The sequence below is a fragment of the Cervus canadensis genome, chromosome 13 (assembly GCF_019320065.1).
Source record: "Cervus canadensis isolate Bull #8, Minnesota chromosome 13, ASM1932006v1, whole genome shotgun sequence".
NCBI classification, from domain to species: domain Eukaryota; kingdom Metazoa; phylum Chordata; class Mammalia; order Artiodactyla; family Cervidae; genus Cervus; species Cervus canadensis.
This window is the reverse complement of record NC_057398.1, coordinates 14,129,062-14,145,058: the sequence shown is the minus strand read 5'-3', so window position 1 is coordinate 14,145,058 and position 15,997 is coordinate 14,129,062. Positions and strand designations below refer to the sequence as shown.

At 34.6% G+C, this 15,997-nt stretch overlaps 1 protein-coding gene across 2 annotated transcripts in view; it reads right to left on the bottom strand.

The window, feature by feature from the left end:
- Nucleotides 1–15,997, bottom strand: part of TRMT1L (tRNA methyltransferase 1 like) — a 34,546-nt gene that overhangs the window by 15,619 nt on the left and 2,930 nt on the right. For both annotated transcript variants that reach the window (XM_043485154.1, XM_043485153.1), the window contains exons 2-8: nt 13,629–13,739; nt 11,823–11,936; nt 8,589–8,653; nt 6,872–7,001; nt 5,350–5,473; nt 4,783–4,862; nt 213–462 (exon numbers count right to left, since the gene is read on the bottom strand). In XM_043485154.1, coding sequence (XP_043341089.1) covers nt 213–462; nt 4,783–4,862; nt 5,350–5,473; nt 6,872–7,001; nt 8,589–8,653; nt 11,823–11,936; nt 13,629–13,739 — 874 coding nt within the window. The remainder of the gene's footprint in view (nt 1–212; nt 463–4,782; nt 4,863–5,349; nt 5,474–6,871; nt 7,002–8,588; nt 8,654–11,822; nt 11,937–13,628; nt 13,740–15,997) is intronic.

Below are 15,997 nucleotides of genomic sequence, written 5' to 3'. Positions count from 1 at the left end.
CATGCTTAGAGAAAAGCTGTCATCCCCAGGCATTTTACTTCAAATGCTATAAAATGCTCTTAGGCATTCCTTAAGCCAATGCCAAAATATTGTATTAATTTAAATAAATAAACAATAACAAACTATCTTAATTTTTAATGGCCCCCTCTCTACCCCGCCTCCCTTAAAATCCAAATCAGTTTAGAAAGTGACAGAAAAAATTTTTCACTTACATGAAATCAAAAGATCTCAAATGCATTAGTACATTGGCATCCATTTTGGTCACCTTAATATTACCAAGGTTTTCCTCTCCTTCTTCCAGAATATCGTCCCTTTCTTCCTTTTCCTTACTGTCTACAACCACTTTCAATTTGTTTAAATGGCAGTTCTCCTGAATCAATGTCACAGAGTTTTCATTCAAATCATTAATTGTAACCTTGACTGCATTTCCGAGATGTTTTGCCCACTGTAATCCCATTATCCCTTAGGAGAAATTGGGAGAAAAATGGGTTTTTAAATTACGAAGAGTAAAAACAGTATAATAAAAATAAAGAATATAATTTTGTAAATAACAGAAATAAATGTTTCAAAATCTTAGTATTTTCAAAAGTAATTCTTATTCTACTTTCTCACCAAAATGCCTCTTAAGAAGATTTACCACAAGAAAATGTATCCTGCAGATTTCCATTAATAGTTATTAAAAAAACTGTTCTATAATCCATGTTAAAATAAAATACCCATGTATGTTCTTTTTGGGGGGTTTAATAGGATTTTTTTTCCTTTCTTCTTACAATGGAATACTTTTTTTTCAAACAAAATCTTACAGAGAAATCCAATATACAATATGAGTAACAGTGGGGTTACTCTACTTGAAAGGAAGATGGGAAGCTGGAATTCATCCTGCTGAAGCTTTAATACACCAAAATATGAAAACAACGTTCCTGGACCAATGCTTTTCAAATACTGCACGACAGCATCACTGTGAGTGAAAAACAACTTTATATGTGCAAGCAAATGATCAACAGGAATCGAAACCAAGAGGGCCCTCTCACAGGTTTTCTATCCCTATTGGATTTGAGTCATAAGGGACATTCACTGCAAAATGGGAGACGGTGACACAAGCCTAGCCAATACGGAGTAGAAAACCCCCGATTTACTGAAGTATTGACCACCTCCATACATATGCCTCATTAATGTAAAAAATTAACATCTATTATGTGCCATTGTCTTTACATTTATTTTCCTATTCTTAAGATAAGCTTGTGAAATAAGTTATAATATTTACATTTTAGAGATGGGGAAACAAGAAAAATGACTGCTATGAGTTTTATTTAAGTTTACAAAGGCACATTAAAAAGGAGGGATGAAAAGATCTTCCTAAACAATAATTTTAATGTTTCAGGTAAAAAAAGAGGATTAGTTCATTGCAGTATTATTTATAAGAGCCAAGACACGGGCACAAACGAAGTACACATCGATGGATGAATGAATAAAGAACATGGGGTATATATACACCCAACAGAATACCATTCAGCCATAAACAGAAGGCAGTCTTGCCACTTCAGACAACACAGATGGACCTTGGAAGTATTGCACTAAGTGAAATAAGTCAGAGAAAGACAAATACTGTATGATTTAAATTACACATGGAATCTAAAAAAAAACAACCCAAATCACAGAAATGGAGATCATATTTGAGGCTGCCAGAGGAGACTAGAGGCATGGGAGAATTGAGTGAATGTAGTCAAAGGGGACAAACTTGCCGTTATAACAGAAATATGTTCTGGGGATAAAATGTACTGCAGGGAAATTATTGTTAATAATACTATTTATTTGAAACTGACTAAGTGAGCAGATCTCATCAAAAAGGGGAAAATATCTATAACTATGTGAAGAGATGGATTTAAACTTTTTTGATCATTTCACAATACATGCATATAGCTAATCATTATGTTGTATACCTAAAACATATGCAATGTTATACATGTTGATTATATCTCAACAAAACTAGAGGGGGAAAAAAAGAAAATAAAATGACTCCACTGTTATGAAATATATATAGTATCCAGTGTAGGTATGCTGCTGCCTGTTAAGTCACTTCAGTCATGTCTGACTCCATGAGACCCTATGGACTGTAGCCCACCAGGCTCCTCTGTCCACAGGATTTTCCAGGCAAGAATACTGGAGTGGGTTCAAAGCTCTCCTCCAAGGGATCTTCCTAACCCAGGAATTGAACCTGCATCTCTTATATCTCTTGCACTGGCAGGTGGGTTCTTTACCACTAAAACCACCTGGGATAGACATTTAATAAATGTTACTGAATGTAAAACACAAGGGTGGGGGAAGATTGTGTGAGGGAAAATGGTGGGAAATAAATCTGGAAAAGTAGATTGTGATCAGATTATAGAGGATATTAAATTGCAATCTGAGAAGCTGAATGCTAGGCAATTAAGATGCATGACTTTTCTGACTGAAGAGTAACATTATCAATTCAGTGTTTCAGAGGAAAGGCTGTTTGGCAACAGCATGCAAAACAGATTAGACAGATGTAACTGCTAAAAATCACTCTATTGGTGGATATGGAATGAAAAACAGTATGAGTCACAATATAAATGAAAAATTAGAACAGATCCATAGTGGATTGTGTGGAGATAGTGGTGGGAAAAGGAGTAATAAAAAAATGATTCATATTTAAAATCTGACCGACTCAGAGGATGTGATCACCTTAAAATCGCTACTTCATCACTTTTACCATTTCTACACTGACACATTACTAATGATGATGATAGTAGTAGTCGTAATAATACAATAATGATGATACTGAATACTTTTATTACATTTGCTATATACCAGATACTGTTCTAATTTCTTTACATGTATTAATTTCCTTAATCTTTACATTATTTTAAGGTAGGTACCTTCTTTTGGATAGATAAGCAAATTAAAGCATAATTTCCTGTGGTTAGACAGCTGGCACATTATAAAGCTGGGGTTTGAATGCAGTCAGTCTGACTCCACCGTCCATGCTTCCAACCACTACTTCTCTCTGAGGTGAGGAACTTAAGCAGAGCTAAGTCACACTTTCATCCTATTGGTACAAACTTCCCAAGAATACACTCCTATAACTTTTAAGAAGAAAAACTTGGATAGGGTACAAGTGGCTTTTTAGAAATTTTCTACATTTTCCAATCTTTTCTATATTGTTATGTCCTTTTGGGAAAAATGTTCTCAGTCTTTAAAATTTCACCATAATATCTCATTGCCTAATAAGCAGGCAGTGTTTACTGCGTCTCTCACACACACACACACACACACACACCAACCAAACACCAAGTGCTTACTGACTGCTGCAAACAAGTATTCTTGCAAAAAAAAAAAAAATCCTGTCTGAATTTGACCAAACCTGAACATCCAACTACCAATTTACAGAAATAGAGGAATATGTTATATGAACCACGATGATACAAACAGCAAAAATCTACTGTGGGAAACTCTACAGGACAAATGACCTCTTATATCAACAAATAATTATCACACACACACACAAAATGATGAGAAGGAATATAGATTAAAAAGAGACTTGAGACCTATCAAACAACTGAAATATATAGTCTTTGGATTCTGACTTAAATTTTTTAAAAATTATGAAATAATTAAGTCTATCAAAACATTTGATGACATTAAAGAATTATTTTTAATTTTTTAGGTGTGATATGGTATATGGGTTTTAATTTTGAAAAGTCCTTATCTTTTACAGGCTTCCCTCATAGCTCAGTTGGTAAACAATCTGACTGCAATGCAGGAGACCCCAGTTTGATTCCTGGGTTAGGAAGATCTGCTGGAGAAGGGATAGGTTACCCATTCCAGTATTCTTGGGTTTCCCTTGTGGCTCAGCTGGTAAAGAATCTGCCCGCAATGTGGGAGACCTGGGTTCTACCCCTGGGTTGGGAAGATCCCCTGGAAAAGAGAATGGCTACCCACTCTAGTATTCTGGCCTGGAGAATCCCATGGACTCAGTCCATGGGCTCACAAAGAGTTGGACACAACTGAGTGACTTTCACTTCACTATCTTACAGATCCCATGGAAATATTTACAGATGAAATGACGTATCTGTTATTTATAGATATGCTTCAAAATAAAGGGGATAGAGTACAGGGCAATGAATTATGAGGGAAAGTGCACAGGAATACAGATATAAGACTGAGTGATGGATATAAAGGAATTCACTTATTATACACTCTAGTTTTGTATATATTTGAAAATTTTCCACAATAAAAAATTTGCCTTGCATTTTTTTATATAAAAATACTTTGCTTGATGTGATATCCATATACATTTCCTAAGAAAATATATTGTACAGCAAGTCCAGCAAGTATGTACAAACTTCCAATTATAAGATAAATAAGTACTAGGGATGAAATGTACAACATGATGATTAAATATAGGTAACACTTGTATAGAGGAAAGTAGAGGATAAATTCTAAGAGTTCTCATCACAAGGAGAAACTTTTTTTTCTTCTTATGTATCTATATGAGATGATGGATGTTAGCTGAACCTATTGTATATATAAACCAAACCATCATGCTCTACATCTTAATTAAACTTGTACACCCATATAGTAATGTATGCCAATTCTTTCTCAATAAAACTGGGGAAAAAAAAATCTCTTCAGGTTCACATGATAAAAACAAACCCTTAGTTCTCAAAATGGCTAAACAACAACAAGGAAAACATAAAGGGAAAGAAAAGATACTGTACAGATTTGATAAAGTGAGGTTCCAAAAAAAGCTTTATCACTTACCAGTTGCTCCAAAGGCATCTAGACATTCCAAAGGTTTTCGCTCCTTAGCCAGAGCAGCCAGTGTACAGAATATCAGCTGCCTAGAAGGATAATAATCTGAAATAATTTTACTGTACCATGGTTTCATCATCGAGGATTTTATTTTAAGAACAGTGAGAAAGTGTTCCTATTTACTGTGCAAACTACTTTGAAAAGAGACCTAATAACATACTCCTTACTTAAAAGAGTACAAGAACTAAAAACCTGTGAAATTAAACTATTAGTCAAATTGGGTTCTCTTAACAAGTATTTACTTTGAACAATGATTTTATAAATAAAACTTGCCACAGGCCCATCAGTCTGTTCCTTTAATTTTATATAAAGTTAGACCTACTTTACTTCAAGAAAAAAATTGGTTTGGCAGAAAAATAAAACAATCATTCTGAGAAAATGCTAAAATAAATGATTTTCATTCTATATCTACTTTTAAATTTCAATATACTAGAACAAAAAGATTAAGAGAAGGTACATTTGTAATGAATTGAAGCACTTGAGGCATTCCATAACCCTTTTTTAAATTTATCTTACCGATTCAGTTTCATTTTGGGATTAAAATAAGAATCTGTTTTCTGAGGTACAGAATAGTTAGGACAAACTTGTACATCTGTGTCTGCCTCTTTCAAAATTTCTTTAGGTGGTTTAGCAGCAGAAGCTAAAATTAAAAAAAAAAGATTTCCAGTGAAATAGAAAATAATTATAAATATCAAGAACAACATAAAAAATAACCTTCCTTTATAAGAGTTTCATGATAATGAAATAAGTTGAGTAGATGTCAAAAAAATCACCCAAAATTGATCTAATAGCACTGTCTATGGAAAAGAGCAGCATTCCGCGTTAAGTATTTGGTGAATTAAAGTTTATCAGCTTAAAATTTTAACTGTCTAGCACATCAATGTATCTGTATACCTAATTAAGGACAATTACCCTAAGATTGCGCCAAATCCTAAAATAACCTTTATTCATCAAACACTACATTGTGTTTATAGAGGCTGGTTACTAAACACATATTTTATTATGGTTTCAATGTTAGAAAATTAACCTGTGTGGTTACGTTCCATTAGCTAGCATGGATGACTAAGAGTCACTCTATTTCCTGAACATGCTTGACTTCAGAATATTTTTGTGATTTTAAATCACAAATAATATGCCAACAGCTATAAGCTAATATACAAAACCAATTATTCTACTTTCAATATACAATATAATCATTCTCCTATAAACTCAAATGAAATATTGATATATTTGTATGAATATATTTTAATTATTTAAGAAAAGAGATATAATAATATGTGGAGGGGAATAATTGAGATTATTTATGTTTGGATTTCTTGATCAAATTATAATCAGAATGTTAACTAAATGAGAACCATATTTCTCTTTCTACAATGCCACATAAAAGTAATCTTTCCTACTGTTATGTTACATCTCTTTCTATAGTCACCCAGGTGTCAAGTCACATATCTCACAAGATTAGCCTTTCTCAAACCAGGTTCTGTGAGAAAATTAAGCCCTTCAAATAATTATTTCACTACTTTTTTCAATACTTAAAAGAATGGTCCAGAGTACCATTCTAGATGTATTCATTACATATAATGGATGCCTTAGGGCAGAAGGGCTTAATTCTTGAGAGGGAACTGCCTCAGTATAACAAGCTACTAATAACTTGGTATCACTCAGGACTATAAATAGTCTTTATGTATCACTCTACCTCCTTTTTCCAGTGTTTTTCAACAACAAGCATAACACACTTACTGGTACAGAAGCCATCAGTAATAAAATCCTATTATCTTTCATTAAGATATCTATATTTACTGGGCATTAGCTGCTTTTTTCTACTCATGTATCAAATACATCTGTTAAATTGAGAACAGTTTATACTGTTTATACTCTTGGGAGTCTCACAGAAAGAAAACAACACCGGATGGATTAGCAGTTAACTAAACGATTTGGTTAACTCACAGTATTCTATCTGTCTGATGTCTAAAAATAATAATTAGACCACTGTTTAAGGATTTACTTATTAACATGTTAATGAGATTGCTCAACTTACCAGCAATATACCTGGATTTAGTCTCTCCTTTGTTCATATGGCGCCTGACATGTCCTAGCATATCTGTCCTTCTGGTGATTGTTGCTGAACAAATGATACAATGATAATGGGCGCCCATTTTACTGGATATCTATCAAACAGAGTATTTAATTTAAATACATAAAAAAGTTACTAAGACAATGAAATAAAAGTCTATTTAAGGTTGTGAATTTAAGTATGTTAGAAGATAGGATTCATTTTGCCATGTGACTCTGAAAGTATCTTTATTTCCTTACCTATATTACATCTGCTTTTTAATGTTACTTTACAACAGGTCACAAGTTTAATTTTTTAGTTTTTTCCCACTCATTCTAATCAACAATAACTGTATTCTTACCTTCTATTAGCAACACTTGTAAGTGGTATGATACTAGCAGCAGTGTGTTGGCAGACGTTTAACTGTCTCTCCAGCAAAATAAGTCCCTCATTTGCAGTGTCTGCAGGTCTGTGATCTAAACACTCTACCACGGCCAATGTCAAGCTCCAACTGTGACATTTCAAGCTACCCATGTGACATCACTGAGTGTGAATTAGGGAAGAGATGTGCAGTATCACAGCAGAGAACACTGCCGCTATGCAGATACAGTATATACATATATAAATGACGCCAAGAGCACAGAGGTAGTAAAATAACTGGGAAGCAGTGAGTCGTGAGTATTCATTACTTTTATTTTTAATATAATTTATTTACTTGTAAGTTCACATATTTTAATTTTTGATGATGGCCACATTTAACAACCGGCTCTCCAGATTTCTGGAAATCTGAGCTAGTGCTAGCACACTCCTAAGTGTTAGAGACATAATAAAAAGTCTGTTTTTCCAAGTAAAACGTTCTCACTTTTTAGTTCCTTATGTAGTTAAGCACAAGAAGACTTCCAATAGCTCTTTCCTGCTTCTGATGCCTTCTTACTCTTAACTCGCAATCACAGGGCAAGGACAGAACAGTCAAGAACATTCCACAATTTATGGCATTGTGGTTATCATACTCAAAATAGCTTAGATAGGGTTAATGGACCAAGCATTATCCTGACAAAGTATACTTAAGAAATGTTTTTCTCCCCCAATACTTTACTTTTTTTGTGTGGCCTGAAAGGAAAATTTACTAATAATGATTTATTAAGCTAATACGCGTTCAGGATAGTGTCACCATAAAATATTTTATAATTTGAATTCCCCAAAGGTTAAATGTATCCTAATACAAACACATGTACTTTTTAAAGTTATTGAGATTTCAGAAGTGTCTTCATTCTGTCCTTTGACAAATTAAGAGGAAGACCATAGGGAGGATGAGTATGAATCAACACTTATTAAGACACTTACTAAACCACAGAAATTAAAAGCTCTTATTCCATGACCAAAATTTATTTTGAAAGAAAAGAAGTGCTTTCTACTTAAATTCTCCATTTCAAAATTAGTATGTGGGTTAATTTTCCTTTTGAACATATGATAGCAGGTGATCTGACTGAAATTAAAAACTATAAAATGAAAAGTTCAACACAGCAACAATTTTCATACATTCTTATTTTTCCTACTACGGTAATCTGAAAACCCTTGAAAACAAAATCTTAAAAGTAAATCTCATTGCTGAATATACACATTTTAGTCTTAAAGCAAGTAAAAATCGTACCTCCTTTAGAGATAGCTAAATCTAAAAATAACAAATCTAACATGTGATTACCTGTTCTCCAATAATGTTTGGTTTCACTGGTCGACAAGGTAAGTGACAGATGCACATCCGGTAACCTAGAATGAAGAATTGCTGCTTGTCTTATCACTGCTCATCAAAAACTCAATTATTATTAAAATTACTACCAAATTTTATAAAAATAATGGGGATTATTCTTATATTTGTAATGTCATAATTTATCTGAACGAGACCGCCTTGGTTTTATACACTTGTTATATATGACACGGTATAAAAACATACACAAGAGATCTAGGTTCAGAATCTGGTTCTTCCAAAAACATCTGTTATCTTGGATTAGTTATGTAGCTTCTTTGGGACTCAGTTTTATCGTCTACTTTTTGCCATCTTGACTTTTTCTCAGGTTCATCTTTTTGCCTTATGCTGCGTTTACTATTACACAGCCTCTTCATCAATGATACAGCACTTAGTTCTCTTCGCGTCCTTCCTATTTAATCTTTACAGATCCTCTTCCCTCTCTCATACTCTAAAATGGTAGATTTTCTGTATGATGGATCTGTTACATAAATTTTTCTCACTTCCTGACTAACTTGAATGCCTTTCATGATTGCAACTATCTCCCCTATGAGAAGGAATCCCAAATTATCAACTCTATTATCAACTCATTCCTGAGGGCCAGATCTCTACTTCCAATTGCCTACTCAAGACATGTGACTGGTTATTTCAAAACCTATTGTCAAGGACTTCCCTGCTGATGCAAAGGATAAGAATCTGCCTGCCAATGCAAGGGAAATGGGTTCAATCCCTGGTCCAGTAAGATTTCACATGCTGTGGAGCAACTAAGTCTGTGCACCACAATTTCTTAGCCTGAGCTCTAGAGCCCAGGTGCCCCAACTCCTGAAACCCATATGCTTCTAGACCCTGGGCTCCACAACAAGAGAAGCCATGGAACGGCAACAAGAAGCCCACACTTTGCAACAAAGAGTAGCCCGGAGCACAGCAATGAAGACCCAGTATAACCAAAAAATATTAAAAAACAAAACAAAACCTATTGTCAAGGACTAAACTTTTCACTTGACACTTGGACCAGCTTTCTTTTTTCACTTTTTTAATGAATAATAAAGCCTTCCAGTTGCTCCTAACTCAAAAACTGTAAACCTATCTCTAACTTCCTTCTTCTCATACTTGTAGTTCAGTTCACTTTACATCCAATCATTTTTCTTAGCTATATATGTTAAAGTGTCTCAGGACTCAGACCTTGGACCATTTCCTTTTCTACCTATATGTACTTTTAAGGTCATTCCATCCAGACTTTCAGCTTTAAATACCATCTATATTCTGACAACTCCCAAATATGTATCTCTAGCCCAAACCTTTCCAGGTTTATGTGCCCTCCAGGCTACCTCCACTAGATGCATCTCAACATCTCTATGGCTAAATCTGAAGACTTGTTCTTCTTTCCCACATCTAAAGCGGTCTTCTCCAGCTAGGTAAAGCATTCTTATTTTGTCCTTTATCTCATTTCTATTCCTTCAGCAGATCTTATTCAAAATATTTGCCAACTACTTTGAAGCTTGTTCACAAAGACAAAAACGATCATATTCCCCATCTACCAGATCACCATCACATGAAAGAATGCAACAACCTAAAGAACATGACAGTAAAGAAATACCATGAACCATCAAACAGAAGAGAATAACTTGGAGGAGAGACCAAAGATTGAACAATGGCTTAAATAAAGCAATTACTTAATTACCTTTGTAATTAAAATGAGATCTTTTTTGTTAAGAAGTCAATATGGTTTACTATACATTCTTATAAATAATTAAACATAAGATAGTATGGCTTCTGAATTAGTCTCTAATTCACTTTTTCTCTAAGTAATTAGTGATAACCTTTTATCAATACTATAACACTAAGAAAATAGTTCTGGTCTAGTTCTGGCTTCTTTTTGGGGTATCTTATAATGACTGTTTCATTCAGTCTGGTTGAAACTCCAGATAACCACATTTCACAGTAAGTATACTTGCATAATCATATACAAATTTAAGTATATACATGTTTAGGGTTTTTTTTGGGGGAGGGGAGTATTTTCGTTTTTATCATATATATTGCTATTTCCATAGTTTACCATGAAAATCCTTCCAAGCAAGCCGGTATAGATCTAAAACACTCTTCTCAATGGCCGCATAATATTTCATGGTCTGTACCATAATTTATTCAATCATCTTTGATTTTATTTCCAAGATTTTGTTTCTAAGCACATGCTGCAATGAACATTCTTGTACATCTTTGTCTATTGCTTCCTTTACTCTTAGCAGAGGGAGTGCCTGGTGGAAAAATATTTTAAATTTTTTAAATGTTGCCAAATTTCTTTCTAAAAAAAGGCTGTAATATATCATCCATTGGAGAAGGAAATGGCAACCCACTCCAGTATTCTTGCCTGGGAAATCCCATGGACCGAGGAGCCTGGTGGGCTACAGTCCACGGGGTCGCAAAGAGTCGGACATGACTGAGTAACTAAACACATATAATCCATAATTCACTACCTCAGAATCTAACAATGAATCACTCTCCCTAGGCAGTCTTATAACTTGGTAAAATTGTGTTTTTTTGTCCTTCAACTTCATTCATTTCTTCACTTGAATCCTCTTGTTAAACTACTCCCTCAAATTGTGCCATTTCTGTCACTGTTGTAACTGTTTTTTCCCTCATTTCCATTTATCCAGAGTAGAGAAAGGCTCTGATTTTGATTTTGAATATTTATCTTTTATCTCACCATTATTCCAAAAACTCTCATTAACTCTGTTTAAGTCAGCAGCAGGGAAAAAAAGAGATGTTATCTTCTCTTTTCCAGTATTCATACCAGTTATTTTCTTGTTTAATTACATTTATTATACCTTCAAAACTATTACTGGAGTTAATCATAGTTAATAAAAACTGTAGTTGCTCTAATAAAAAAAGGAAAAGTAAAACTTATGAAAACATGGTTCAGTAAGTAATGTGGACCTTCAGGACCAAGCCAAGTACCCAGCACAGAACAGATGCTTAATAATTGTTTTTCAAACTAAACTACAGGTGTCATAAATATCTACTGCCTAGAGAACTATGTGGTCTTTTATTAATAAATACATTAAAAGAGGGGCATTAAATCCTTCATAATTTTAAACTGAAGATACTTGATTATGTTGTCAGTAAAATTCCAAAACTAGTACCAAATCCTGAATTTCATTTACATCACTTTTTAGTAAACACAAAAATACAAACCTTCAAATTCCACGGAGACTTTCCAGTGTAAATTCTGAAGGTGACGATGAAGCTTATGACTATTACAAGCTCTGAATTTCTCCTTGGGGCACAGTGGACAAGCCTGTTTGTTTCCTGTTAATGAAAAAAGAACCAATAAAGCAGAGAATATACCAGCTATTCATGCTTAAATTTGGCTACAAAAGAAGTTAACAGGGGACACTTTCTCACCCTTGCCTCTCAAAACACATACATACATGCATACACACACATACACACACACCCCTTAGATAACATCTTTCTTAACATTTATTAAAGTGAAGTCATTCTTGCCTCAGCAGGTACTTAACAGTAATTGTTTTAGGACATGGTCGGTGACTGATTTTTACCCCAAAACTCTCCTCTTTGTGTAGAGCTGATATCTCTGTTGCTACTGGGTATGGAGAGGATGAGGAAATGATAAACTACATGACATCCCCCCAGGCAAAATGCCTTCCAGAAAGAATGTCATTCTGCACTTTGGGCAGGGGAAAAGGCAGTTGTCACACTTGCAGAGGGATAGGAGCTAGACAGACAAAAGTATCAGCTCTGGTATTCTACTCTAGCAGCAACAAAAACGGTTAACATGTGGAATTAGAAAAATGAAAAGAAGGAAGGGGTAGATTGGATGTGATATTGTTGCTATTCTGAGACTGGAGTCAGGATTACAACCTCTGTATCCTATTACAGTGGCTTTGGGCTTCCCTGGTGGCTTAGACGGTGAAGAATCACCTGCAATGTGGGAGATGTGGGTTTGATCCTTGGGTCGGGAAGATTCCCTGGAGGAGGGCCTGGCAACCCATTCCAGTATTCTAGCCTAGAGAATCCCATGGACAGAGGAGCCTGGCAGGCTCCAGTCCATGGGATCACAAAAAGTCGTACATGACTGACTAAGCACACAGCACACATCCTATTACTGAATTTGTTAATTCTTCCTTCTTTATTAACATATTCTTAAAAAGATTATGGATCACCAAAATAGAAGTTTCATTTAATTAGAAATGTAATGTATCTAATAAAAACTTTAATAGTACTAAAAAAAAAATCTCAAATCCAGGTTTAAATCAATAAAATATACAGAAATAGTAACTCAATTTTTTAAAAAAATTTTTTGACTGTGCCAGGGTGTTTTTGTTTTGATCATCCTGTGTGGCATGTGGGATCTTAGTTCCCTGACCAGGAATCCAACCCATGCCCCCCTGCATTAGAAACATGAAGTGTTAGCCACTGGACCACCAGGGAAGTCCCAATAACTCAATTTTTAATCCAGCAAATATCTTTCACATATAGCACACTGCAAGTATAAGCACAATTTTTAAAATATAGTCTCTACTTCAAAAAACCATGAGGAGATCTTGAGGATGGAATCCAAGCACTAAGGATGGTAAAGTAGAATGACAGGAGCTCAGGGCACTAACAACATCGTGAAACTGTACCAGCTCTACTTTGCCAGTCTTGAGATTTCTTTCTTATGAGAGAATAAAAGCCTCCATACGATTTTTTGGATTTCTGTTACTCATAGTAAAATGTTAATTCCTATCAAAGCCCTTATATATCCATGAGACTGTAATTTCCTTGAGGGGCTGTGAAATAACTTATCTCACAGTGCCCTTACATATAGAAGGGTACCATTTCCTAAGTTAAAAAACATTATCTTACTTCTGCCCTAGTTTGGTGGAAATAAACAAGTTCATGCTTACCAAAATTTTCATGAGTAGAAAGGTGACAAATCATTAGAAACTGACCAAAAAAACCAAAAAACCAGAAACCCTCCAAAGACAGAAATACCTGCATCAAGATTATCTGAGTTCAGTGAATTGGCAGAGTCACAATCCCCTTCAGTTACGAAAGCTAACTTCTCTAAATCAGCAAGCTGCCTTTGAATTGAGATGTGTCTCTCTGAAAGTAAAGTTTAAGAGTTAGAAAATTATGCTTTAACAATACGTATTCCATCTTCAGTTTCATTTTATCACATCACACAGAATTTTACACTTTCATTTCCTATAGCACAGTGCCTTAGTACCTAGGCAGAAAACTCAGTTTATAAAATGACAAGTGTGTCTCAGAAGTCAAAGAGTTGCCACTGTATAACCTCACAGCTTTCAAATTTTATCTTATTATTCAATATGGTGTTACAGAAAATGTTTCTAGTCTGTATAAAACACTGAAGCCAGGTTTCCTGTTTTCAAACAATTTTCAATCGGGTGAGAGATAAACACGTTAACTACTAACGGTAATACAAGGCAAGATGAATGAACACTTAGGGGTAAAGGTAAATATGATGTGGGTATACAGAGGAAGGAATAACTCATTCCAACAAGTGCCTCTAAGAAGCCTTCACTGAAGCGGCGTTTGATCAAGACTTAAGATATAAACAGATTTTCAGTAAGTAGAGATTTGGTGTCTGGCCTTATAAACTGAAATAACCTTATAACTGAAATAAACAGGCATGTGGTGTAAAAACATACAGCCACTTCTCTACCACTCCTGGCTGGAAAGTAGTATGTTTGGGGGACAGGGCTGGTGGAAAGATAGTGAAGCCAAAAATGTAGTACAGATCATGGGAGGCATAAGTTGTATATAAGTTAGTTTGGACTATACTCTTTAGGTAATGTTAAGTCTTTTCAGGTTTTTGAGTAAATAAATGATATGATTTAAATGCATTTCAGAATCTCTAGTTGTAGTACCAACGATCAATAATTTAGGTGAGAAATTAGTAATGGAAAGGTACTAGAAAAAGAAGGTAAAAAAAAGCAGCAGAGGACTTGGGATGTGAAAGGGTGAAGATTAAAGAAAAATTGAGATTTTGATACAAGCACTATTAACCAATAAAAAGGAAGCAGAAAACAGTTTTGGCAGAAAGGAAGAGGAAAGAGAATGGGAATTTAGTTTTTTACACAGTGTGTTTGATTACTACTGGAATTAGGTACTCAAATCCAGTAGGCAGTTGAATCGTGGTGGAAGGTCAGGAGGGATTCTGAATAGATGTAACTCATAAATACGCATGTTAGGTGAAACTAAGAGCATCAGTAAGAAAGCCTAGGGGGAAATGTTTTGAAACCGAGGATAAAAAAGCCAAAACTCAGTCCCAATAACACATTTTCGGGTTATTCAAATATTACACTATTCTTCAAATTACGTATTTGTAAATTTTGGAATAAATGAATAAATCATTCCAAAATATATTTAACATATTCTTGATTAGTAGTATGTGGGATGCATTCCCCAATGCTGCTTAACCCACTACTGATTAACAAAAATGGATACAATTTTGAAGTGAGGTATGGAGGGATGAATATATGTATAGGAGACGTTGAGGAAAAGGAATCAAGAGGGTAGCTTCAAAAAGAAAAAATGGTATGGAGAATCAAGATAATGCAGAAGCCAGGAGAGAAGGGACTGTAAAAGAGTAGTGCCTAACAGTAAATACCACAAATAGCTGTAGAGATCAAAAGACTACTGGATTTAGTATTTAGTAAGTTTCTAGTGACCTTTAAGAAGGTTCAATGAGGTGTTTTTAGAGTACAAACAGAACTGGAAAGAGAAATGAAGTCCAGAAAATCAGCATAGATTATTTTCAAGAAGTCTGCTAGTATTAAAAAAAAAAGAGAGATGGGATTTTAACTTGCTTCTTTCTTTTTAAGGATAGAGACACCTGAACATTGTAACCCTATGGAAAGAAATGTTAACAAAGTAGAATTCTGAATATATAAGACTCAAGAGATGGTAACTGATAGGAAAAGATCTTCAGTGAGTTAGGAGTCAATGGGATAAACCACAGGACTCTTTAATATTACATAATTGGATTACATAATTTCTCCACGCTGCTGTCTTCCTGCCTATTCCTCTCCAAGCTTCACTCCCAGTTGCTTTCCCTTCTATACAATTTACATTCTTGTTTGTCTCATCTACAAATAAGCAGTAAGAAGTCAAGGGCTACATCTTTATTCATCTCTGTAATGGCTAAATGCCTAGTGCAGTAACTTGCACACAGCAGGCACTAGTTTTAAATTAAATTAAAAAAAAATCACTAGTCTCTTTGGGTGCAGTAGCACACGGAGTCAAAATTTTGGAATTCAATTCAGCCCTTATCAGACATTCCTGTTAAAATTTGTTAAAATATATTTTTACCTAGTTCCAAAATGAGAAACACAAAC